Consider the following 26,484-nt stretch of genomic DNA (forward strand, 5'->3'; position numbering starts at 1 on the left):
TTTATTTTGTTTCGAAATGCGAGATGATGAGACGCTTCTTCTCAACCGAAAAACTGCTTTTACACCTTAAAAAAAATAATTGTGAATATAGTGTTTATCGGCCGTATCTAATATGACCGAAATTCGAAGAATTCGTTCGCTGAACAAAACAAAATGTTTGAAATGGTGCGTCGCGATCATACTACGTTTTTGTATTTATTGTTTCAAAACGCAAAGATTTAATTAAATTAATAGAATTGATTCAATCGCAGCTGATCTTAATTCTGGTGACTATTTTGATTTAAAAAATAGTAATGCAATAATTTTAACTGCTAACTCAGTATGTTCAAAAATAATAATACCAGACTAAATTCGTATTGATTTAAAAAAAAAAACAGCCAATCAAAATTAACCCAAAAAAAGATGAGTAATTTCTGGATTTTCGGTATTAAAAAGGTGTTTTTTTTAATATATTTTTTGTAGGATATTATTTGCTATGGCGATTGCTATTACAAATTAAGGTAACTAGACATCTTCCTTTTGTTCTTCTTGACCTTTTTAAACAAAATTTTCCGAAATGACCATTTTCTTAACTCCCGTAGCAACTTTGTCCTGGAATAAAAAATTTTGAGATGGTCGTTTTATTTTCTTTCTCCTCTGTTATTTTAAAATCTGTTCACCTTATATAAATAAAATAAAGACAAGAAGATTGATTTCGCAAAACAAAAATTAGCGCAATCTGCATTGTTATAATACATTAAAACTTTAGAAATAATCGGGGCTGTGGTTCGTTTATCAATTTTGTCAATCATATTTTAACAATTTCAATGAGATTATTTTTTACCAACATATAATAAAAATGATGTCATAAATTTTCAAATTATAAATAAATCATTAAGCAAAAAAGACCACGTCTACCCAATTCACGTTTATTGACTTATTCTAAGTATGTAAAAAAAAGTAAGTACAAAAAATAAATTAAATAAAAAAACATACATAATATATGATTATTTATATTAAATAAATCTAAATTTAATCTTTTTGATCCGTGATCTTAGATCTTACAAAAAAATTGTTTCAGCGCTTATGGAAACTCTTAATTTAATTTTATGATTTTAAGCGCAGAAAATAAACACTTGAATGCACTCAAGAAAATTATAAAAAGGAGTCGGAGTCAGTCGATTTTTTACGAGTTCTAAAATACCACGACTCCGCGACTTCAACTCCACAACTGTTTTTAAAGTTGATTTCGTTTTATATTATGGCATTTAAATTTACTGTAATGCTTATCATCATCATCGCAATCAATCATTCTATAATTGATTATGTTCCCACCGCAGTATTAGAAGATCGACAATCTTCTTCGGCGTTACTTGTAGTATAAATTCAAGACGCGTTTAACATGCCGACCTATTTAAGTCAAGTTCATGGTTAACGCCCATGGTGACATCTTACATCACAGCTCATTGACGTCAATTTCCAAACGAAATATTCTCTTTGTTATAATAAGTAAAATCTATACGAGTTAAAATGTATTTGTGTATACTTTCATTATTATTAAGTGTACAAATATTGCGTCTGCTTAATGATCCATTTATGGTTCCGTATTTTTCATTAGTAAAAGTGAGCTGCTGGCGTTTTCAATTAGAGAACCAGTCAGACGGTGTGCTATGAAAGAAGCATAACTGAAAAACTGTTCTTATTCTAAAAAAATATATTAGAGATACCTATTAAATATCCAACGCGTCAGAAGTATTGCGGTTAAATAATAATGATTGGCGTCTGCCATTCGCATTAACCTTCTATGCATTAAAGATTTTTTTACACGTTCACACTATTAAATATGCACATACAAATGTTCCGTTACGATACGGAAATACGTCGATTATCGCACGGAGATCGACCGAATAATCAAAAATGTCTATAATTAAAATATGCGTGTATAACGGATTTTTCTCTCGCTCATCCACCGTTAGTCACCTTAAATGTCATCCGGCGCCTTTACAAAAACCCTTTGCTTGAGATGCTGCGTTTATATCGCACATACTGCAAGCATGAATCATCGTCATCATCATAGGCTTATCGTTGATCCCTAGCGATGTTAATTGTCGGTAGCCCCCCCTTTGTGTCGGCTTTTATCTCTCCATATAGGTCCAGCCGCTCTTTTGTGTTGGCAGCTCTAATTGAGAAAACGCAATTGTGTTGCTATTTTTTATGTTATTATTATCTACTGTGTCGCATTTTATTTTTATACGTTGCATTGTCTCATAAATAGCTCTGAATGAATCACTGAAGTGCAGCGTTGAATCGATATTTTGATCCGAGGGTGGAGTTGAATATGAGTCAGCGGAGGTATGCTGTAAGCTGATGCAGGCTGAAAAGTCAGATATAGTATAATCCTTCCTACAGTGAAGTGCGATGAATCACGTCAAAAAATACCGCTTGCTCTTGAAAGATTCGCTTCTAATCTGAAACGTAAATAGATTATCACTGAATCAGTTTTATTGTATTGTTATATTTGTCTTATGGATTATATCAAGATTATACAAATTACATATCCGTAATAATCTCAAATTTATACGATTACTGTTTTCTCCAATGTAACGCTCACTTCAAAACAAAAAGTGATTATTATATTGTCTATTGTCAGAGTGTCACGGTATGATTTTCGCACGAAATCCTCGCTTTCTATTTAAAGGTGACACGGGATTATGCCACTAATCTTCTACCGAATAGTCAACGGTAAATTTGGAGGTTTTTTCGACGGTTCTCTTCGAGGACCGGAAACGAGCCGTCTCCCGTTGAGCATGTCACATCCGCCTCTCCTAAAAACGGAAGTATGAAAGACGATTGATTCCACACGCGTGTCGTACACTCGCATGAACTCTTCCGTTAAGCGGTCGAACGGCTTCCATTGGCCCTATATCTACCAATTGAATCATAACAGATTTACTACAATTATGAGGGGAAGCGTTTAGGATTCTCATCAGTGGCGTAGCTAGGATATGTGGTGCCCGGTGCAATCCTTGAAATCCCCCCCCCCTATACATTTTTTGCATGGTCATAAAATCAGCATTTCTTAAAATAATTAATTGGTTATTATTAAGCTCTTGCTATTCGTGGATATATATTATATTTTAGTGCATTTAGGATTAAGTGCAAATATGCCGCCCCCAAGCAAGTGCCGCCCGGGGCGGCCCGGACGCCCCACCATAGCTACGTCACTGATTCTCATGCTCATAACGGTGACTGGCGATCGTGGTTAAAACATAATAGATACAGATGTGACGCTGGAGAGGAATTTAGGTAAGCAAATGGCGCATCGATGAAGCTTGCTTGCGCACTGCTGATTAAGTTTTTTTTACAAAAAGTGCATAATTGCACTTCGGCGGCGACCTTCTGTGCGCGTTTTCGTTTTTATCCGGTTTCCCGTTTTTGAGTCGAGATGTGCAATTAGTCGATCGGTTCCGCATCTCGACTGCATTCCATCCGAAGTGCATCTAAAAAAGCAGGATGAAAAAATATTTTTGGATCATGCGGAAAAACGAACGGTACGTTTCTGCTGCTATTGCTGCACTTTCGCGGCCGTTCGAGAGTAAAAGCTTCATTTATTAATGCAATATGTAGCTTCAACTCGAAGCGAATCGACTGTGAGGTTTTCTCCGTTTCACTGTATGTCTATATAGGAAATCGCTTTGGTCCCTGCTTTGTCTTTTGCGCGTATATGGGACCGCTTTATCATTTTATACAATGCGCATTGATTGTGCGTAAGGTTTTATCGTTAGTTTCTTTGTTCTGGTTGAGAGCTAGTCGATGTTTAGTCTAAAATATACTGCAAAACGTAGAAAAAGAAAATATAATAAATAGTTGGTAGATACTATTCATTTAAGAGGACAGTTTAAAAAAATAATTGTTGCATAAAATGAAGTATTGCGAGCGAGCGGCAGCGAGTGAGCATTGCTCGGAACATTGCTCTCCTCATGGATTACTCTCTGCAATGAATCTTTTTCTGAAGAAAAAAGAATAAATGCATAAACAATTCGTTTTATGGAACAAATTGTTTATTTAAATGCACATTATAATTCTCTGTTAAATCACACCCTTAATTCAATTTGATCGTACAGTAAACAAATACAGATATTCTAATGAAATTATAGAACAATTTTGATTGAATTTAAAAAGATTGACCCTTACTAAAATCGAGATATTATAGAAATAATATGCCTGAACTACACTCTCTGGAAGTTGGCCAAGATTGGCCAAGGACGGAGAATATGGTGGGTTACTTCGGTCGAGTTCGGTTCTGCCCGCTCTAAAATCTCTCGGAAGTTGTCCGAGGTTACCGAGAACGGGAGGTAATTGGGGGGGGGGAACACTGTCGGCAAAAGGACCGAAGCCGGAGCTGCTCTTTCGAGCGCGAGCAGTGAGATACTTCCCCTTTCGCTCTCTCGCGTGTTAAGTGATGACAGTGAGAGATATAACGATATGGTGTTTCGCAAACTGAGATAGAACGAGTAACTCGGTTTAATTTCAGTATGAGCGTAGGCGTCCTATGGTCAACACGCATTTCGAGCGCTGCATCGTGGTCACGTGGTCAAATTATAATACCACATGCTTATCGGGGACTTCAACAGACTCTTACTGACATCTTTGAATATTTTAGGGCATCAAAAGGAATTAATTATATTTTTGATAGTATATTCTTCTAAAAGAAATCGTTATTTTTTTTCATATAAAATTAAATAATTAAAAAATAATTAGTGGTATTTGATTTTGTTAAAAAAAATCGTTTCGAATATCCTTATGTATTTTCCTAGATTGGTTTATATAAATCTCACACCATAACGAATTCTTATTTAGAATCGATGGCGACAAATTCTAGGATAGTCACAGATGTGGTGTTCGTATTCTGAAGTATCATTTTTATGCCTTATGGCATTTTGCAAAAGCCGACAAAGATTTTGCGTAAATTGAATATTTACGACCGAAAAGTTTTCACTGATATTGTATTGGTGAGTGCCCACACAAACTTTTATAATTATCAGTAGCGTAATTTTAATAATATGACAATTTAAAAATTGCGATTAGTTGGCACATTTTTCGATTGCGCGCAAATATGCCAACTGTACGTGACAGAAGCCGCCGTCCGGACGGCATATGAAATTTGCGGCAATGTGGTCGCTTACTCGATGTCGTAGGTCTCGGCCGACTTCAGTTGTAACTTTGGTTCGGACAACTTCCAGAGAGTGTAGTGCAGGCAATACACTTATTTTATATGTGTGGTAAACTGTTGTATAATACATTTAATAAAATTAACAAGAAAATAATATGTCTGAGTCACACAAATATCTTTCAATAAAAAACATGACCTATAATATTGTCCAATGATTTCCCAATATGGCACAAGTTTATTTGATAATCTTATATGTTGATGAATATATTACTTTGAATACCAAGTATGTACTTACTTACGTAAATCATTGTTCATTCGTGGAAGTCATGTTTTGCATTAAAAATATACTAAACGTAATTCATAATTACGTGATTTGCAAATGACCATTATAATCGCACGTCCGATCGAAACAGTTTTATTCAAAAACACACCATTGTAACGATTTCAAGGAAGTGCACGTTTTATGGACAATATTTTCCTCGAGTCCTTTTAATTGTTTTACAAACGTCTTCCATTTTTACAGCCTTGCCACTCTGTCGCATTCTTCGTCGTAAAATGCCTTTTAAAATGTTACCTTTGCTCGCGCTCTGTGTATCGCGTTACAGACTCTTCTTACAAAATTATGATGAAACGACGCGACCACCAACATTGAAAATGTCAAACCTTTGTTTTATTTTGCAACATGACTATATACAATAATTCATTATAAACAATCGATCTTCATTGAGGTGTGCTCCACTTTAATAACCGTGAAATCAATATTATTATAGATGCATAGTTTCGCGTTTCAACCGCAATCGGTTTGCTTCTCAGCTATCAAAGATCGTTTTCAATCTTAACTCTTGCACTGTTTTGCTTCATACAGGAAGTAAACAAGGATCACTTCTCGCCGGAAGGGTCTGAGGTGCTTCCTTCCAAAATAACTCAATGCGCTGGGTACAGTTTTGGAAAGGCTCTTTCCGTTTCGCTGGAGGAAGTCTGTTACTTTTTTCCTATTCTGTTATTTTTGTAGTACACATTAACGAAGCCGCGAGGAGTGAGTCATGCGTGTAATTATTTCCTAGACCGTTTTGGACACAGAGCCTGAGAGAGAGAGAGAGATACGAGTGGCCCGCGGGCCATAAGAATGCGGATGAAGGAAGCGTACTTGTGTGTGTTTGTGTATGTGCGATTGTGTTCGAGCATACTTGTTTGAGTACCTTCTCGCGATCTTATAATGTTAACAGGTTAGGGACATGAGAATCTTTAATCACCAGAATACAATTTTAGGAGCAGGAAGTAGCGGATAGGTTACGCTTTGAACGTGACAATCTTTTTCGGATTAATGCAACTTGTGCTATCCTTAATAGGATGCATTTTACGACCTCTTTCTCTTTGCAGATATTGCTGCTAAACTGAGCATTCGTGATAAACGACCCACATTTGCCGATTTTGCCCGTTTCAGTATTGCACGCTTCTCTTGCGTAATAAATCTGCCAAGACACGCGCTACCTTGCACGATTCCATTTTTTCTCATTGCTATATAGTTAATGACGAGGCTAGGCTTTGTTGTCCAATTCCTGGCGCTGCTCTTGATTTTGGCAATTGAGTCTTGTATAAGCGTAAATCAGAATTGGGCATCTTGGCGCACATTAACCCGTTCGTTGCCGAAATCCGATATATCAACTTTTGCTACTATAATCAAATACATTTGTAATAGACTAGGGTATTTTATTCTTAGCTCCCAAAAGGCTTCATGCCTGAATGTAAATTATTATTATGTAAATTTAAATAATAAAAATTCAACAAAAAAATTTAAATATTTTTTTTAAAACATTTACTCGAAAAAACACGTTTTTTATAATTTAAAAATAATAAAATCGAACAATAGATACAATTCCATATTTGAAAATCGAAAATCCCACACATTAAGGACCGAATAGCGTAGTCCGAAACGTCTCAGACTAATAACTCTGAGGTTGAGGGTTCGAGTCCCGGCAGCAGCACTCGAATTTTTATTTAAAAAAATGCGCTATTATTAAAAAAAAACCAGTCACAGCTGCAGTGGTATCTATTGGTTATAAATTATATTACACATAATAATTTTTAATTATTAATATAGATGTCACCGATTCCCAGACTTTCAGTCTGGTGGTTAATACTTGTAAGTATTCATGATATCTAATTGACAATTGGTACAGATTTACTCTGTTGTAATACGAATCAGGCGTGTGTGGTGAGATATCCTCTCCCTTTGGCTCGCTCACACATAAAGTAGCGGGGACCCAAATGGCACGACCCCAATTTACCGTGTTATTGGGGGGTCTACTGTATTTCTACTAGCAAAAATATAATTTATATGTGCTATTAACATTATGATTTGCACTAAAATGTATATTAAATTTAATTCGACAGTTGCAAAACGCTCTTTTGATATTCAAACCCAAACTTAATCTAATGAAAGTTCAAAAACTACAGTTAGTTTTAGAAGTTTTATAAGTTCAAGTTGTGTTTGAATAATTCATTCAGGTTAGATTTGGGTTTTAAGAGGAAATGGATGTTTCGCAGTGAATCTATATTTTTTTAGTAAAGTTATATTTTCACTAGTTTAAATTACATTTGACTGAAACTATTTTTACGATGCAATGATTTAAAATTATCAGATGAAGACCACTGTCGCTTTTTTAGCATAAAATTAAACACATTTTAGATAATATTTTCACTAATAAAAATATATATATCTACCGGCGAAAATGTAATCTAATACGATTTCACTGAAATACCAGTGAATATATATTTTCACTAGTAATAAAAATATGAAATTAAGTACCATTTTCGATTTGTTATCAAGGTGCTAATTGACTGTCTCCATCGCCTTCCTCTTTTACGACGGCAATAAACTTGCCACTCTCCAGTCTTGAACTCTGACTTTGTCTCCTAATAAGGGTCGACCACCCTTGCTAGCCAAAGACGTTCGCCGCACTTATGCATCTAATAATAATATTCCCCGTCGTACATAAATTCGCTTTGTTAAGGTCTACCTGTGTTTTGTTTACACTACTGTACAACCAACCTTCGCCTGCTCAGATATATACGTAATAACATAGATTTCTGATCTAACGATTGTTTCGACGACTCTCACGGCCGACTGGCGCTGAAAAGGAGAATTAAAGCTGAACGGGTCTCAACTCAAGGATAACTATCAAATCCGTTGCGGTTTTTTTATTTTTAACTGAGATACTATCGAGAGTATTTGCCAACACTGCAATTATATAATCCATATCGAGTACCAGGAAGTTCATATCGAATTGACTCTGGGTAGTAAAATATTCAAGCGAACATGCGCATCCTTTGAACAGTCTATTTGGAGCATCAGAATAATGGTAACGGTTTCACAGCCATTTTGGAATAGAACAAAAGTCGCACTCTCTTCTCAAAAAAAACGTGCTTTGTAATTCGATTTTTTCATCGAACGCATTCGACTTTGACATTGTTACTATTTAAAAAGCGTGTGTGAAATAGCGGTTCTTTTTGGTTACGTTGTAAATTTCTTGGAACTGTCTCCATCGGAGGGCTTGGTCGATTACATTTTATGAAGTGGTTAATAGAGTTAGACGAATGCCAATTAATTGGAAGTGAAAGATGTAAGAAAATCTTAATTAAAATATGACAATACGTACTATGAAGTCCCGTATGTTCTCTTCTTAAAGTCTAATTAATGTCGTCCGACAATTAACAGTCATGCTCCAATCATGTTTTTATCGACATGAACTTGAAACTAAAATAAAAGCATTTAAGACAATAAACCAGTAATCAAAAAAGTATGTCTGGTGATGTAACACAGGGATTAAATTATTTTATTTATTATGATAATGACTTGCATATGCTTATGATACAATTTAAATTTATTAATGGAATGGATGAGGTATAACAAATATACATAAATATATCCGTAAGAGACTGGTAACCCGGAGGTCACAGGTTCGAGCCACGGCAGCGGACTCAAAATTTTATTTATAAAAATGCCATTAAAAAAAAACATAGCCATTAAAGGATTATTGCAATGAAATTAAAAATAATTAATAAATTTCAATAAGCAAATATAAAATTTATAAATTGTATGGAGTGAATCTATGTATGTGTTAATTCAAGAATTGTGCCAACTAACTTATTACTGTTATTTTTTATTAATTAAGATTCTTCTGACACATTTTAAACGCATCAGCAGAAACAGAACTTGCAAGTTTGCAAACTGTGTGACCATATTTGCCTACGTGTTTATATATTTACTGCTTAAACTCGAGACCACCACTAAACCAGCAAATAATATTGACGCCTCAGTTTTTCCAAGAATATTTGCTATGAAATAGCAATATCATCGTTGTTTATATAATAAAACATTATTCGCTAAATTTACCTCTTCGATATCGACGAATGCTATGGTCATTCTTAAAATTATTTTGGTATACAATTTATAAAAAAATTATCCTCTATCTATAAAGCTTATATCTAGTGTAACGTATCGTTCGCGATATGGCTCACCTATCTGCTCTCTCTTATCAAACAAATCAGATCAACGTGCAAAAAATCGCACTTCTCGGAATCCAAGAATTCACGTCAAAAGCGATAAAATCGTAGTAAGAATTTTATTTTGCGTTCTAGTCGATCGTTTTACCGGCTCTCTTTGATGTCCTCTGCCAGCCGTGCACGTGTGTGTCATGTCATAGTTTGCGATTTATTACACGCGTACCATTTGCATGCACAATCGCACTCGCCGCGCTCATCACTCAGGACGATAATGGCAATTAAACGGGGCCTTCTCCTCGCCTCGATCGTTCCGCCCACAGCGGCGTCCTGACTATTACCACTACTATCGGCTCGGCCGCCTTCTAATTAAGCTGCTCGTTCTTTTTGTTTGCCGTTTGATCTGCCGAGCAAAAGGAGGCAAGGACGTAGCGTGTCCTTTGAAAAATTCGCGTGACCTGGTATCTACTACGCGGTGTCTTTTCAAGCTCGCATTTAAATAAAAAAGGTTTAGGTTGTGTGAATGCTACTACGGCCATTGTTAGTTACCATTCATTATAACATAATACATACAAGTGCATGACATGCATTGCAAAACTGATAACATTACATAACATGTAAAAGGGAATTTTTCAATTATAAAGAATGACGTGATTGTAAGCTCAAAATCTGCGCAAAATAGCTTAGATACTGAAGTATTCATGCGTGTTCTTTTAAACCGGTTATAAATAGAGTTTATACATATTCGTAAAGAGATAAAATTCCATAGCTGCACAATATTGACTCGAAAATATGATTAATTTCTGAAATTTCGGCAGTTAAAATTTATTTTTTATTATTTTATTTGTCTGGATACATAATATTTCCGTACTTTTGAAATTGTAATAAGGTTAATTTACTAATACTGTATTACTGGTATATCCACTTAGTCTGTAAAATAGGTTGAAATTTCAAAATACCAAAATACAATAATGGGATGGTTCAATGTAATTAATTCAACTACTTTTAACAGTGTATTGATATATTAATGGGGACAATTTAAATTAACAATATATATAAACGAATTGTTTGTGCATTACTGTTGGGCGGATTAGATGCGAATGAGCATTGGTCAGAACAGTGAACACTCCATGAATAACTTTTTTTTAAATGCACAAAAAAATCGTTTTCTGTATCAAAAGTATTTATTTAAATGCACATATCTCTTTAAATAATTCCCTGTTAAATCGCAATATTAATTAATCTAATATTTAAAATACCTGCAAGAAGGATCAGTCGGTGAGAAATACCTGAAAGATCAGAGTTCGAATCTCATACGAACCTTTGTGTTTTTTTAATTTCTATTGTGTCTGAAAGATCACAATTATTATTTATTATATAATTATAATTTCGATCGATTATTACAGATTATATTTTCTTTAATTTTCCTAATCTTGGGTTAATAAAACGTAAATAAAATTAAATCAGGTTAGGAGACTAATTTGAATTTTCAAATATTTCAAACAAATTAATTATAGAAAATCTTTGTTATTGCCGTAATTTTATAAATTACTCATATTTTAGAGTTTGTGTAGATGTGGACTGTGTCGTAAGTATGTATGAATCTATATATTTTGATTCTTTATAAGTGTAAGAATATATTCGAACATTTAGAAACTAATTGAAAGCTGTAATTATAGGTTATAGTTAATAAAACTTCTACAGACTGATTTCAGTCTAGTGTATACGAATTTTAATGGGCAATGGTGGCCGGGGAATTTAGCGGGCGATTGAGGAGCCATGAAGGGCGACGGAAAAGTGGGCAAAAAGTTTTTTGTTCAAAAAATATTTTTGAGGTATTATATATTTATAAGTAAAGTAAATATATTTTGCATAAAATATAATGTGTTTTTAGGATCTTTTGAAAGTGGCCGAAAGTAGCAAATATTTAATACAAGTAGTAAATATTTCATATAAATAGCAAATATTAATTATAAATAGCATTTTTAATTTTATAGGTAGCACTGTATAAATAGCAAAAAAAATTTTTTTGTTTACTTTGATATTAGTCAATAATGTTTGTAAACAATTTGTGTAAAAGTGTGCATTTTTTGTTTTATTTGATTAAATCATTTTATAATTTTAATTTTGAGTTGCTTTATTTTCAAACTTGCTATTTGAAATTCTAAAATTGCACAATCTATAATACATAAATTTTTTGGCGAAATTAAAAAATATTGAAATATTAAAAAGGCGTTACATGGGATAGAAATATAGTTTTCCAAAATGTGGCGACTAAAAATTTTGTCGTTGAAAAATAGGCGATAAATCGATTACATTTTTAGAATCTATGATCTAGCCACTTAGTTTATACACTGTAACGCAAGTTTTACAATTAATAAATAAATATCTATATCTATACTTAAAAGGCAAACTGTCTAATTGCTTTTGTAAAGATATGTCGCTTCCGTGTACGAAGTTGCAACGTACGAGCGTGTTCCGAGCCAAAAAGTCTCACACATTCAGATATAAATATGTTTCTTTCGTATTCTTCTCAATAATAATAAATATTTAATCGTACAGATATTTCAAATTATAAATATGTTAAGCCCAAATGCGTTAAAAAATCATAAAAAATATTAAATAGTCTAAAAATTTCGAGACAAAAAACAAATTGTCATCAAATCGCTTCGAATGGCTTTGTATTTGTTGGCTTTGGAAGCAAAAAAAACGTTTCATATTATAACCAGATGCGGTTATTCTACTATGTGTTATTGAATGAAGATGTATATTTTTTTGGTAGATATACAAGTATATATAATAAACAATCCGTCGTATGTTTAAGCGTTTAAACAATCTTACATTCAGGTACTTCTAAAAATACTTTATACGCATATCATTTATTATGTTATTTACGAGTACCAATAAATATCAATTTATTTATTTCTTCACATTGTTGAAAAGAAAATATTCTTAAAAATGCAGGCGGCAAATATTTTTTCTTTTATAACAATAAGTCTTTCATCGACCGCTTCTGGATGCCTCCTAAGATTTTATACCAAGGGCCAGAGCACAACCAGCTAATTTATTCCATTAAAATATATTCCTGAAGGAACCATATGAGGAATGAGTACGTAGAAAATTGTAAAAATATGTAAAAAGAAAGACTAAACTTGTGCACAAATATAAAGTAGTTTTACTGAAAATGTAACTTATACACTTAAGCGTTATTTAAGCGCACGTTTGTTTTTTAACATAGATTATAATTTCGCAATATTAGAATTATTGATCATGCTTATTAAAAATGAAAAATACCTATTTGAAATATAAGGAGGTCAAAGCTAGACATATCTGGAACCTAAAACAAGACTAGTTGATTTGAAATAATTATTATCTCATCTATGTGTGAACGAAAGTTAATCATTATTAGCTGATCAATGCCAATCACGTACACGACCGACCTTCTCCGAGGGTATAATTTTTCTTACTTATTGCATAACAATAATAGCAAAGTAGGAAGGATGTCGCGGCTTTCCGGCCCATCATAATGCGCGCGCATAAATCACGACACAATCAATAGCACCAGCGATAGATAATTGAGCGTAATTGTTAATCGGCCTCAAGCGCGTTGGATAATAATTTGCAACATGTCGGAGGCCAGATTTCATCCAATTTAAGGCATAGCTACTTTTTAACTCATCTCAGAGCCACCCAAAGGTCTCTGGCGTGCCATTGAAACGCTCCTAATGAATATGCACGCTGGATGCTAATTAACTAGATGCACGGTTATTATTATTGTCATTATCAATCAATAATAATAAAGTGGCGTGTATAATTAAATTACGATAATTGAGCGATAATGGACTTGTGAATAATAATAATAACAACGTTTTTTTGCTCTCTCGGAATTCGCCTATAGTAGTGTCACGGTCGACCTTGGCTGCAACCAGCTCCGTGATCCGGCCCCCCGATTATTATCTCTCGAATTCAGAATGTGACCACCGTACTATACAATATATCGGGTCACGATTATCGCATTTTTACACATGCTCACGTAATCCGTTTCGAAACTGAATTGTGCAATATATGTTTTTTTTTAAAAAAAAACACATTGATTAATATATTTTTTTTTGCTTTCAGGTGATGCTTCTGTTCCTTCTTACGTCCGCTTCTAACATAACGAATGAGGTCAGGTTCGCCTCAGAATGTGTGCCACTCGTCGGTTGAGGGAAATTGTGGAAAAAACGATTGCAACTGCGCAAGGTCGCCGGAAAAGCATTGTTGTCGATCGGAGTGTGATTCATATTTTTTTACGCAATACAATGATAAAAGCAGCGGTTATGTGTATCCGTTAGCGCTATCGGTATTTTGATCTCGTATTGCCGGTGGATTATCTGCGAAAGGTCATCAACGTCGGCTTTGTGAAATTGTTGGATTAAAAAATTGACTAGTCTTTAATTTTAATAGGTACTTCTGAAAAATAATGGAATGTAAAATGTGATTAGGTATTGAATAACCCAGATGTCTGAAATTGCTGAGTATCGATGTAATCACAGTTTAATAAGTGATGATGCATTGAAAAGTAACACATGTCCCACTTTTGAGTGTGTGTCATCACTCATTAATACTTTTTGATAGTTTATACTTATGTTTATATAATCTTTAGGTAATGCGTAGTTAATTTTAATATTAATCAAGTATTGCACAATGTAACTTTTCCATCTTGAGGTTATTAATTAAAATCATAGGAAAGTCGTCCTCTATAAAAAACTAATATCTAATATTTTATCACATCTTATAATTAACCTTTGGCTCGTATTTTTTGGATTAGAATTTAATACGGTTGTGGTCAGAATTTATATTAAAATTTTGACGGATGGTCAGAATAATTTTTTCAGTCAGTATTCATATTAAATAATCTGTATTTTAACAACAATATTAGTTTTATATTGATATATAGCCAGCTTAATAATTAATGGTCTTTAGGGCCAACTTCTTTCGTTAGGCTCACAACATTGTCAGTTGTTAACGCAACAAGCCGCTCTGTCGTTATTCCCGCTTCGTTCGTCGTTTAAATATCTTTACATCCTACGTACAATTAAATAGATTCGTTGCAGATTCGTTAAGAGTTATTCATGCATAGTTGCAAACGAGATATTTTATAAGATATTTCTAAATAAATGTTATAATATTATTTTTTATTCACATGATCGTCCTATATTTTTATTCTGACCGTATGCGATTTTTATTCTAATCATTTGATATTTATTCTGATCCAAAGTGGATTTTAATTCTGAAAATTTAATTTGTTGCCTTAATCTTTTGCACTCTAGAGACTATTTCAATGAAAATATCAATAGTTATATTTCATGGTAGAAAAAATGTATTGATATATGTATATATAAAAGGGGGATTAAATTATATAACCGTTTTCATGTTTACAATTTATTAGCTACAATTTGATAAAAATAGGGATATATTGTATAATAAAACGTTGGTAGTTATAAATAATTTAAGAGGAAGGAAAAAACTAAAAAACCTTTTACAATTTAAGCGGAAAAAATAAAAATATAGAGAGAAAAAATAAATTAGATAATAATTTGAATATATTCCACTGAAGGTCTGGAACTAGTTTATAGCCTCTAAAGCACTTGTATTTAAATTTAAGGTTGTTTGTCACTGAAATACCAAATTAGCAGGTTAGTGTTGTTTCGCAAATTATTTTTATAATATTTCCTGGTATGTATATGACCATGTTCTTTAATTGTTGGTATTTAAAGACCAATACGCATTTTATTAAGATTAGTATAAAAGGTGTATTATATATTATTTTTTTAGCTTTATTTTGAATGACTTGTAATTTAGAAAAAATAGTATCACTGGTGTTACTCCACACCGGGTAGGAATATGTTGAAATGAGTCCAAATAATTGTTTATAGATTATTTTTTTTTATATCGCGCTTTATTTATATTAAATATTTGTTTAAGGGCCGCAATGACGGCAAGCCCTTTAGAGCGAAGTTGCCCTCATTGGCGTCACGTCTGTATTATCAGAGTTGCGCCTAGTTTTGTGACCAAATAAATCGCCCCTCTTACTTTTGGTTCTCGTTATGCCTGCACTACACTCTCTGTAATTTGGCCAAGGACGGAGAATATAGTGGGTTACTTCGGTTGAGTTCGGTCTAAAATCTCTCGGAAGTTGTCCGAGGTTACCGAGAACGGGAGGTAAAGTCGACTTTGCCAGCTTCGAGCGCTTCCGAACATTGCCGGCAAACGGACCGAAGTCGGAGCTGCTCTTTCGAGCGCGAGCGGTGAGATATTTCCCCTTTCGCTCTCTCGCGTGTTAAATGACGAGAGAGAGAGATAATGATATGGTTTTTCGCAAACTGAGATAGAACAAGTAACTCGGTTCAATATCAGTATGCGCCTAGGCGTCCTATGGTCAACACGCATGACGAGCGCTGCATCGTGGTCACGTGGTCAAGTTATAATACCACATGCTTATCGGGAACTAAAACAGACTCTTACTGACATCTTTGAATATTTTAGGGCACCAAAAGGGGTTAATTATATTTTTGATAGTATATTCTATTATTATTTTTTTTTTCATATAAAATTAAATAATTTTTATAAATAATTAGTGGTACTTGATTTTGCTAAAAAAGAACGTTTCGAATATCCTTATGTATTTTCCTAGATCGGCTTATATAAATGTCACACCATAACGAATTCTTATTTAGAATCGATGGCGACAAATTCTAGGATACTCACAGGTGCGGTGTTCGTATTCTGAAGTATCATTTTTATGCCTTATGGCATTTTGCAAAAGCCGACAAAGATTTTGCGTAAATTGAATACTTACGACCGAAAAGTTTTCATTTATATTGTATTGGTGAGTGCCCACACAAACTTTTATAATTATCAGTAGCGTAATTTTAATAAAATGACAATTTAAAAATTGCGATTATTTGGCACATTTTTTGATCGCGCGCAAATATGTCAGCTATACGTGACAGAAGCCGCCGTCCGGATGGCATATGAAATTTGCGGCAGTGTGGTCGCTTACGTAACTTCGGTTCGGACAACTTCCAGAGAGTGTTGTAGTATAAGCATTACAAATAACCTTAATAAATAAAAATAAAATTATTCTTTATATGATATACTATTTTATCCACAGTCTCTTCCAATACACAACGGTGTAACGCTTATAATTATTATGATATTAATAAGATTGAAACAAAGCTCTATTAAACTCCCCAATTATATAAAATGCGTTATGCATTATGCATCAAAAGGGTTGAGTCAGCCAATTACAGTAAAAAATTCAACGAATCTCACATGTGGGGCGCTGGAAAAACTGCTTTTATTAATGCACCAGACCTGAACTGAACAGACACGAAGCGTGGCGTGTCTAGGGCGAACTCAAGGTCAGGTCAAGTTCTGTCTTAAATTTGTCATATCAAACGATTCCGATTACACCGTTGCTATTCTGGCGTGGTTACCTAGTTTAATATTCCGGGAAACTCGATCGCGCGACATTCCTGACTTGGCGCCCCCGAGTCACCATGAATCACTGGCTGCGTTTTCGTCTGCGTAATCGCATTAGCGAATTATTTGCGGCGGCTCTTGTGCGCACTGCGTTTAGTTATATTGTCTTGTAAAACACGACAATGTGTCATGTCTCTCTCCGGGGCTGGCGCCACGTTGCAAAACAAAAAGGCTGACAGACTGACGTCTCCGTTGCGTACGGCAATTTGCATCGTGAGAAAAATCGCTTAAGAGCTAATTGGCGTCGGTGGTGGAATTCTCTCTTTATCTTTCATCTCTCAATACGAGCGTTATGGATTTTGAAAGCTGGGTAAAAACTAACCAATTACCCGTAAGCCTGGCGACGATAAAAGTCAAGTAGTTTTAATTGATTGTAAATTTTGTTGATTATGGGATACTGGATCGCGCTTTCGCCTCTGTTTTAACACATCAACTGACAAGAGCGTAAATTAACAATAATTAAATCAATTTCTTTAGCTTTGTTCCTGGTTTTATGGCATATTTTAACACATTGGTGGCCAGTGCGTCGATCGCGATCGACTAATCGACCGCAAAGCTATTTGCGGTCGCCCGCATTTTAGTATGATATGCATATATCTCGTGCTAAAATTAAAATAGTTTAAATCTGAAATAAACAATGAAAATACTTTTGGTTGAACTGTCACATTAACAATAATAGGATTTATTTATCATACTTGTATCAACATTGTATATATCGATTCATTAATAATTTCAGTAGCAAGTCGCCCGCAGGAAGCAAAAAGACACAATCAATAACTACTTTGCAAATAGTGAAATAGTAGATTGAATAAAAATCATTGACATCTATTTTATTTAATATATTACTATGCACGACCTAGCTCGATTTTATTGTAATTACTCATCAGTGAGATGAGGAAAATCTCATCTATGATGATCGATCGGAATTTTAATTGTATTGTAATCAATAATTCTAATCTCCTAGACACGAATTGAAAAACACTTAAGTTATTATTAGTCACAGACTTATACAACTGATCTATGTTGCTTGTTAAATATAAAAAATCAAGATCTTTAAGAGATTAATTTTATCGACTTTTTTATAAAACGAGATACTAAATATTATTTCAATCTGAATATTTTTTTTATTTATTTGCGTTTATTATTATTAAGACAAAAAAACAGGAAAGTAGTCAAAATATTTATTTATTTACTGTAAATATTTCGTTGCAACATAACAGGCGTTAGCCCAATACGTTACAACTGAGTAAACACAAGCAACAACTACTTTATAAGTAGTGAAATACCAGACAGTAAATTAATGGCATCTAATTTATCAATTATGACCGAGAATATACAGCTTACCATTAATATATGTCACTATGCACTACCTAACTGATTTTTTTAAATAATTTATTGAGAGATTAGGAAAATCTAGGAAAACCTAATACAGTGAAATCTCTTTGTAATGAATACCGAAATAACGAATCTTTTATTTGTTCCCGAAAAACTTTTATACAAAATATGTTCATTGTAACGAAGACTGATCTCAGTATAACGAAATGTTTTTTTTATAAAAAAAAATATTGTGTTCATTACAGTATCCTTAAAAAAGGACAAAAAACGATCTGTCAATCTTTTATGAGGTTATTTTGATGCTGTAGTCATATGGTATTTAAAAATAAAATAAAAGTATATCATCTTCCTTGCATTCAATATAACGAATTTTTTTCTTCGGTCCCATGAGCTTCGCTCTACTTCGCTATACTTATATTAAAATAAAAAATTTACTGAGATATTAATAAGAAAGGTTTCGTAAATCTGCGAATAAGCTGCTTGTTTGTTTGCCTATAAATTTACTGATGCGTTCTTTAGCTTATAAAGTAGTATAATTATTAAAATCATTCTGTATTTCTTATCATGAGAAGCGCATTGTACAGATTTTTGGCTGTGCCATCCCTTAGGAATTTGAACCCTCGACCTTTAGATTGATGGTTAGCGTTTATTTATAACGCAGATCCAACGCGCTTATAGTACGTCCACCTGAATTAGAATCAGTGAATCTGTGATTCACACATCGCAACTCACTTAACGAGTTTTCCAGCGTGTGTGACACATGACACACGAACGAGTAGTAGATTCGTAAATAGCCATTGTTTTCGACTGTTGAGAAGTCGTCAACTTCAAAAGCGATATTTTTGGCAAGATCGCATGCTTGCCTGCTGCTGCATACATTACGAGCTTAATTGCTTTGAATTAAACGCAACGTTTGTAACGAATTTCGTTGCGGTTTAAATAATGTCTGCAATTTCGCACGCCCACTAACCATAACTTAATGGTATAATGTGCCATAATATGTGTGTATGTATTATAATTTTATCTGCGAGATTAATCAAAGTTAAAAATAATGAACGATAGCGTTTGAAAAGGCTTTGTTTGCAATCGCGTGGCCGTCCCTAATAACCTCCAATTATAAATATAAAGCATTGTGTGTTAAACTATGTAATGTAAACATTTTCAAGCTGAGAATTTGATAATTGTCGAGTTTGAAGATAGAGTCGTAAAAACCGGAAAAACTCGATCTTGAAACGAGTAATTAAATGAGTGATTATAAAAATGTACTATAAATATCCGGTCGTCTTTGTCTTATTGATGTATTAATGAAGATGCTTCCATACTTCTAAATATTGTTAATGTATGCATCAATAATATTATAAAAAAAGGTAAATGATTTTATTTAAAGTTAAATAACCAATACTTTTATAGAATATTTTATTTATAAATTTTCATTTTATATAAAAAAAACTTTACTTTTTAATTAGCTCCTTAATGAGAATTCCCATGTATTGCCTCAATTATTATCGGCAACAAATTAAATGGTCATAATTATATTATTCAGGGTCAGAATAAATACTAAATGGTTGGAATAAAAATAGTATACAATCAGAATAAAATATAGGACGATCATGTTTCCAAATAACCATGGAAAAGTAACTTTAAATATAATTCTCACATTTTTAAAAAAAAAATTATTGTATTGTTTCTTATTAATATTTTTTACTAAAGAAGCGCATTCGAGACTTTTTTAACTAGACTATTTAAAAGATTTTCTTTTAAAAAACAGATAAAATTGTTATGAATGTTTATTAACATCTTAAACAATTCAAACAATTGATTTTTTTCACTTTGTGTTCTGTTAATATTAAAATTAAAAAACTTTCTTTAAACCCTGTGAGTGATGTGTGAACAATATTCGTATGAGCAATCGCCTTGTGACCAATTTTCGTGTGAGAAGTTGCCACGTGACCGATGTCCCATAATGCGTGGGACAGTTCCGTGTCCCACAGGTAAAAATTAACAGATTTTACCTGTGATGAATGCTGTTATGAAGCGTATCGTTGTTCGAGGAAAATAAATGAGGACAAATTCATACAGGAGATAAAAAAGGGTAATTTCTGAAATTTTTGTTAGAGGAGGTAAAAGGACAAAAGTAGAACAATCTTACTCAAAGAAGGCCAATCTTCCTCATAGGGGGACGTCTGGTCACTTTAGTTGCACGATCAAAATCTTAGACAAATCGGGGTATGCATATATTGTTCACTTAATGTCCAAACGTTCATAGTGTGCGCGCAGAAGCTTTCGCCGCGATCAGTTGACAATCAATTCCCAGCCCCCGTGTAAAATTTGTATAAAATGTATACTTAATACATCATTTTAAGAAATTATAGATGTATTTATCACTAACAAAATTAATAAATAGAAGTAGGCCAAGATTTACTTGTTGAAGAATATATCTATCTAAAAAAATTAATGGCAAATATAACGAACATTGAAAGGCAATAACCGTGTGATAAAATTTGTTGTTTTTTTTTAATATTCACAATTTTAAAAATGTATACATTTTCACTGTTCTACGTGCAAACGATTGCTTGACGTAAAGATAGAAACAGGTGGATTATTGAGCTAACGATTAAACAGAATTTTGGAATGAATTGTTTGGAACAAATGTTAGATGCTAAATAATTTTAGGATAAATAGTATACATAAAAATTAAACTTAATTATTTTTGTTGCTTTCTTTATTAGATACATATAAAATCATTAATTGTGAAAAAAAAATCGCCGTATTTTTTTTTTAATTTTTGATGTGGCAACCCTACTTGTGACCAATTGCCATGTGACCAATAATAATGCGTCACCTTAAATTCTGACCTGAAAAATACAACCCATTATTATTGTTATTAATATTATTATTCTGTCGGTCTCTCACTATCGTGAGGTACCGTAGCTAGTATATTGGCTCAATTATTATTAAGCTCAATTCATTGGCGGGAGTGATAAATATAAATTGTTGACATTTCCAAGAGTCACTTGTGTTAAAACGTTAATTATTCACAAATTTAACAACCTTCTTTCCTTATTTTTAAATATTGGTCTAATGTCTAATCCATTGCTTTAACATTGATATGCATATACATTTTAAATATTTCTTGCTATACCTCAAGCTTTATATATTTTATGAGTTAAATAATAAAACCGTTTATATGTGTACTCACTTTACATATCTTCGCGGTTGATGTTTTGGCCACCCCTGTAATACACAGTACGTACATGTATAGTTTTATGTACATTTTCCAAGAGTTATTTAGCGTGAGCTCCATTGTGTGCACCGCAACCAATTAGAGTTAACGCAAAATACCTTACTGTACATTCTCGGACAATGCGCGTTAGTTAGTACATACAATTTCTACCGCAGATTTGTTGCTGTTGTTGCGCGATTTCGCTCGGGATTCAACCCTTGATTGTTTCTCATAGAGTTACACCGCAAATTACAGTCGATTTGACTATTCTCACGTTTTTCTCAGACGGCCTTTCCAATTACTCAAAATGATATATTGGAAAGGTCGCCGAATTTTTCTGTTAAAGTCGGCATTGTCTTTGGGGCGCCTTTGACATGTTTTTTTTTACAGCGTAACGAAAAATTTCGCAACAATGCGTCGTAAAGTAGCGTACTCGCCGAGGTCGAACCGTTAGTCCGAATATCGGCGAATCATCACACCGGTGCTGTTGCTGTTGGTCGTCCCGGGACAAAAGGAAGAGTCGGGCCAGGGAATGCAGCTTCATAAATAGCCCCGTCCCGGGTGTATATTTAAATGTCAGGACGCACTTATCGGGCGCGCTAGCATACTTCACCCGCCGATCTATTTCTCCCCTCTCGGCTCTCGATTAAACCCACCCGATTTAGACGTCAGTATTTCGGGACACCGTCGTGACTCAGGACTCGCGACTGCTGCCGATGCGGCTACCAGGAATCACCACCTCTTGACACCTAGCGCGAATCCCCGAGGGACGCCTTTAAAGGTGCTACCCGCCGGATGTGTCACGGGACGAAAGTGTTCTTGGGGAGATGCGCGCAACTCTCGCTTTATGCAACGATCGAGGATTGATGCCAACATCGATGTCAACAGAGTGACGCGTGTGACATGCAACTAGACATCAGTACCGCGGTAGCGAATTGCGTCAACTTGTAACATGAACTTTGAAGACGAAACGCAAAGAATAATGCTTTAACACATTACGGCCCGTTCACGCGTTTTCGCGTGATAATAATTTTACATGCTTTTTCATCAACTTGATGAAGTTGATCTTGAGAAAGTCTTATTCTTCATATAGTTCCTTCGACGCTTAAGTGACTGCAAGCTTTTATAACGCTTTCGCGTTTTGATTTGGAGGCAAAAAGAATTCTTACCAAGAAAATTTTTCACAAACCTGATCCAGACATTAATATTGTAACAAAGAACTTGTCTTTCTAATATTTATAGATCAAGACTTTACATTATCTATATATAACCATGACTTGTTCTATTCTCCACATTTTCGTCAGCTTTGGAGCTAGCTTTAATTCTTAACAGCTCACATCTATCAGAGTTCGTAATAAATAAGCTTAGATGTATAATTAAATAATTTAAAACTAATCAATATAGCAGATATATTTCTGTCGATTTTCACCTTTGTCCAAATAGTCATTAACATTTATCAGACAAAAAACTTTTTTCTTATTGAATCCACTGAGGTCCAATTTATTTAATCACAAAAATTATGCTTATTACCTATTATTTATATATCATTCAATTAGGGTGTTACAGATGTTGGGACCACTACCTGAAAAAAATAAGAATTTATTATATTAAAAAAAGTACTATAATATTATTTATATGTAACAACTTCTCTCTTGCATATTTATTTATTGCTTGTGTTAGACCTAATTGTACTAGTTAAATATAATTTTTGAAAAAGTAAATCGACCATTATACAGAGTAATCCAATTCGACATTCCTATGCTGCCACCACTGTAAATCAGACAGCTGTCAATAATCACGCGTGTTTAAAGTGTCAAATGAGTTATTATATTATTCGGCTTTTGTCGATTTTATTTACTATTTCTCGAGTTATACGTATATGTAAATATATAACTATCTGGGTTACCTCAGAACAGCGAAAGATCGACCACCGTACATGTACGGCGGTACTACTCGAAGGGTTAAGATTCATAATGTTTCAATAAATAACATGCATTTTTTGGCATTCAAGGGAGAACAAATGCCCTTATCTGTCCAAGATAGAATCCACGTCAAAAGCAATAAAATCGTGCCGTCGCAGTGGAAACGCTCGGTTGTGTAGCGTACATATTACGACTTTTTATAACCATAATAAACACATCTAAACCGATTTTTGCCCAATAAGAAATTCTTAAAAGTCAAAAGCAATAAAATCGTGTCGGCGCCATCGCAGTGGGTTATTTAAAATGGCTTCAAAAATATAGAAAATATATTGAGCATGATATAGATGCCTTTGGACTGTAATGGGCATTATATAGTATGTATATGCTTTTTGGACTTTAAAGGTTAAAAGCGAACCAATTTATTATATTTGGTAGTAGGTCTAAGTCGATGGATTTTTGTCACTACCATAATAATATCTCAAAAGTGGTGGAATCCCTATTATGAGTTTTCAGAATGTGGCCGTTATTAACGTACATAACCAAACGTTTCGAGTGCATATTTATGTAAATTTTAAGATGTAATCTCGATATCCATACAGGTGATGTTCGTTCTGGTGCCGCGCTCGTCCTGGGAACTGGCTTCAAAAACCTTGTAGGCGGGGACGCATGAGCATGTGGCGTCTCAAGAAAGACTTCCGTTGTTTCGTTGTCCCCTATGTAGTTGTCATGTATTAATAATTAGATTATGATATGTCAATAATGTTTGTCTTACCATTTTAGAGTTTAAAAGTTTCAGTTAATCCTTGAGGATACCATTGGAATGTATTCCCCTTATTTATTATAAAAATACAACATAGGAATGCATCTTACGATTTCAATTTGTATCGATTAACATTCCCGGGTTTGGGGGCGAGTTATTTAGAGACCGCTTAGGGAGTTTTATTTTAGTTGTGGCGCTTAGGTATTCGTAAAATTCTCCAAGCAGTTTCTAAGGGTCAGGTTCGGATAATTAACTACGATGAGATGCATGCACTTCGTGCAGTCTTTTCAGACTGAGAATCATTGCGCCATTAGTCATTGGTCATTGGCAATGGTGATTAAGTCGAATCAGATGCACGATTGGTTTGAAATTAAATGCTGCTCTCCTATCGTAGCCAAATGCCTTTGTGTTGTCCTCAATTGTCGTGCTAATTTATAAATGAAAGTACATATTTACAATGATCCAAATTAATTTGTCCATTAATAATTTCATCATATTTTTATAAGGTAAATATATCATTATGGAGAAATATCAATTTATTTGCCGTTATACATTTTTTGTACAGATGTCATGTTTCACGAATCTGTAGAAGAATTAGGTAATATTTCTAATGAAATACGTTTTAGAATGATTCAACATGTATATTAACTGTGCTGTAAGGAGGAAACTGCTCATTTTAGCCATGTTTTATTGCCCATTGTGTACTTCGATACGTTGATTGATCAGCAGATACGTCATCAATATATCGATATATGTTCATTCATATAATCAAATTAATGTTGTTGATGTAACCAACAAATTAAGTGTATCTACTTCATTATCAAAATAAGTTTCTTTTACATTTTCGGGTTTAGTGGCTGAGTGATGTGGCTTTTGCAGTTTATTGTACAAGTATATAATTCCAAAAAGTGTATTAAAGTCTGCCGAGTGCTTGCCTTGTTTCTTCATATTTTTGTAATGCTCCTTCGCGAACGCTTTGTTGAATAAGAGATAAATAAAAATGAGAACCAATCTCATATTTTACCTTCAAAGTATTACGATTGGCCACCGTCCGATAATTACAAAAATATTTATTCGATGCGTGGTTATTATTTTTTTTTTCTGGACGAGTTTCTCAGAATTAGAGATGCTTTTGTTGTAATTTATGGCTTTAGAAAATCTGCGTGGCTATTGTGCAATTTTGTGTGCCGGTCTTCACTATTCGTTTTTGAATAGTGAAGCATTGAAATGCATCGAATGTCTTAATTGCTGTACAGATGGTTATTACTTCCTAGAATAATTAATACTTTAGCTACCATTTGGAAACCATGAGAGCGAGCAAAGAGTACTACATACCTAGGAAAAACATTTCGACCTACAATCTTTATATCTTCTAGTATCTTGAAAATCCGCTGCACGCTACAGATCTCGCCCCGTCTAATTTTCCCATTCTTGGACTGCTCTGTGATGCGATAGGAAGAAATAGGTGCAGCAGGCAGTGTTTTTTCTAGCGGAATCCATGCACTTTTTAGGCGCTGGTAACTTGTACCTAACTTTATGGCATTCCATGTGGAGACTACATATAAAAAGGTTTTCATTTCATGTACTTAAATTCAAACTAGAATACGTACAAAGGGACATCTGATTTTACACAATCAACTCAATCATTAAACCTGGAAGCTGAGAAGATTCGCTAAAGCTTCAGACTCTCCTGGTAACCTTCATCTTTGTACCGTACAATTTTTTGGTCTATAATTATGAAGCTCTAAAAAAAATAAAGGTTTTGAGATCCTGAAAAATTTATGTTCACTTAGGAATGTTGTGAGAGGTCATCTCGAAAATTTTGTGAAACCGGGACGTATGTAAGCCTACCTATAATGAAACTATCAAACGCAGACATGTTGAAAAAGGCAACGCCGGCCATGAACTCGGATCGAAGTGCCTAAATTGGCGAATCAAAAGACACGTATCGAGCATTGAAAAGAAATTGAGCAAGTGTGAGTGTAGTGTGAGTGAGCGCAATAAGTGTAACGGGTGGCTGGTGACGTATGGTGCGGGAGGCTGCGGGGGCAACGGCCGCTAC

General features: G+C 34.0%; 1 protein-coding gene across 3 annotated transcripts in view; it reads left to right on the plus strand.

Moving 5' to 3' along the window:
• LOC148227786 (serine/threonine-protein kinase 17A-like) overlaps positions 1–26,484 on the plus strand; it is a 106,180-nt gene that overhangs the window by 64,814 nt on the left and 14,882 nt on the right. The window contains exon 1 of one of the 3 annotated variants that reach the window (XM_088203074.1): positions 13,775–14,101. The exons of 1 other annotated variant lie outside the window; for it this stretch is intronic. Coding sequence is in view for 1 of the 2 variants with exons in the window: in XM_088203073.1 (XP_088059199.1) it covers positions 13,818–13,897 (80 nt within the window). In the remaining variant the exon portion in view is untranslated. Of the gene's footprint in view, positions 1–13,774; positions 14,102–26,484 lie in introns of those variants that run through there. One more of the 3 variants, XM_088203073.1, reaches the window with a different exon arrangement.

The sequence above is a fragment of the Plectrocnemia conspersa genome, unplaced genomic scaffold (genome assembly GCF_051122295.1).
Source record: "Plectrocnemia conspersa isolate PC_06_02 unplaced genomic scaffold, ASM5112229v1 ptg000013l, whole genome shotgun sequence".
Lineage (NCBI taxonomy): Eukaryota > Metazoa > Arthropoda > Insecta > Trichoptera > Polycentropodidae > Plectrocnemia > Plectrocnemia conspersa.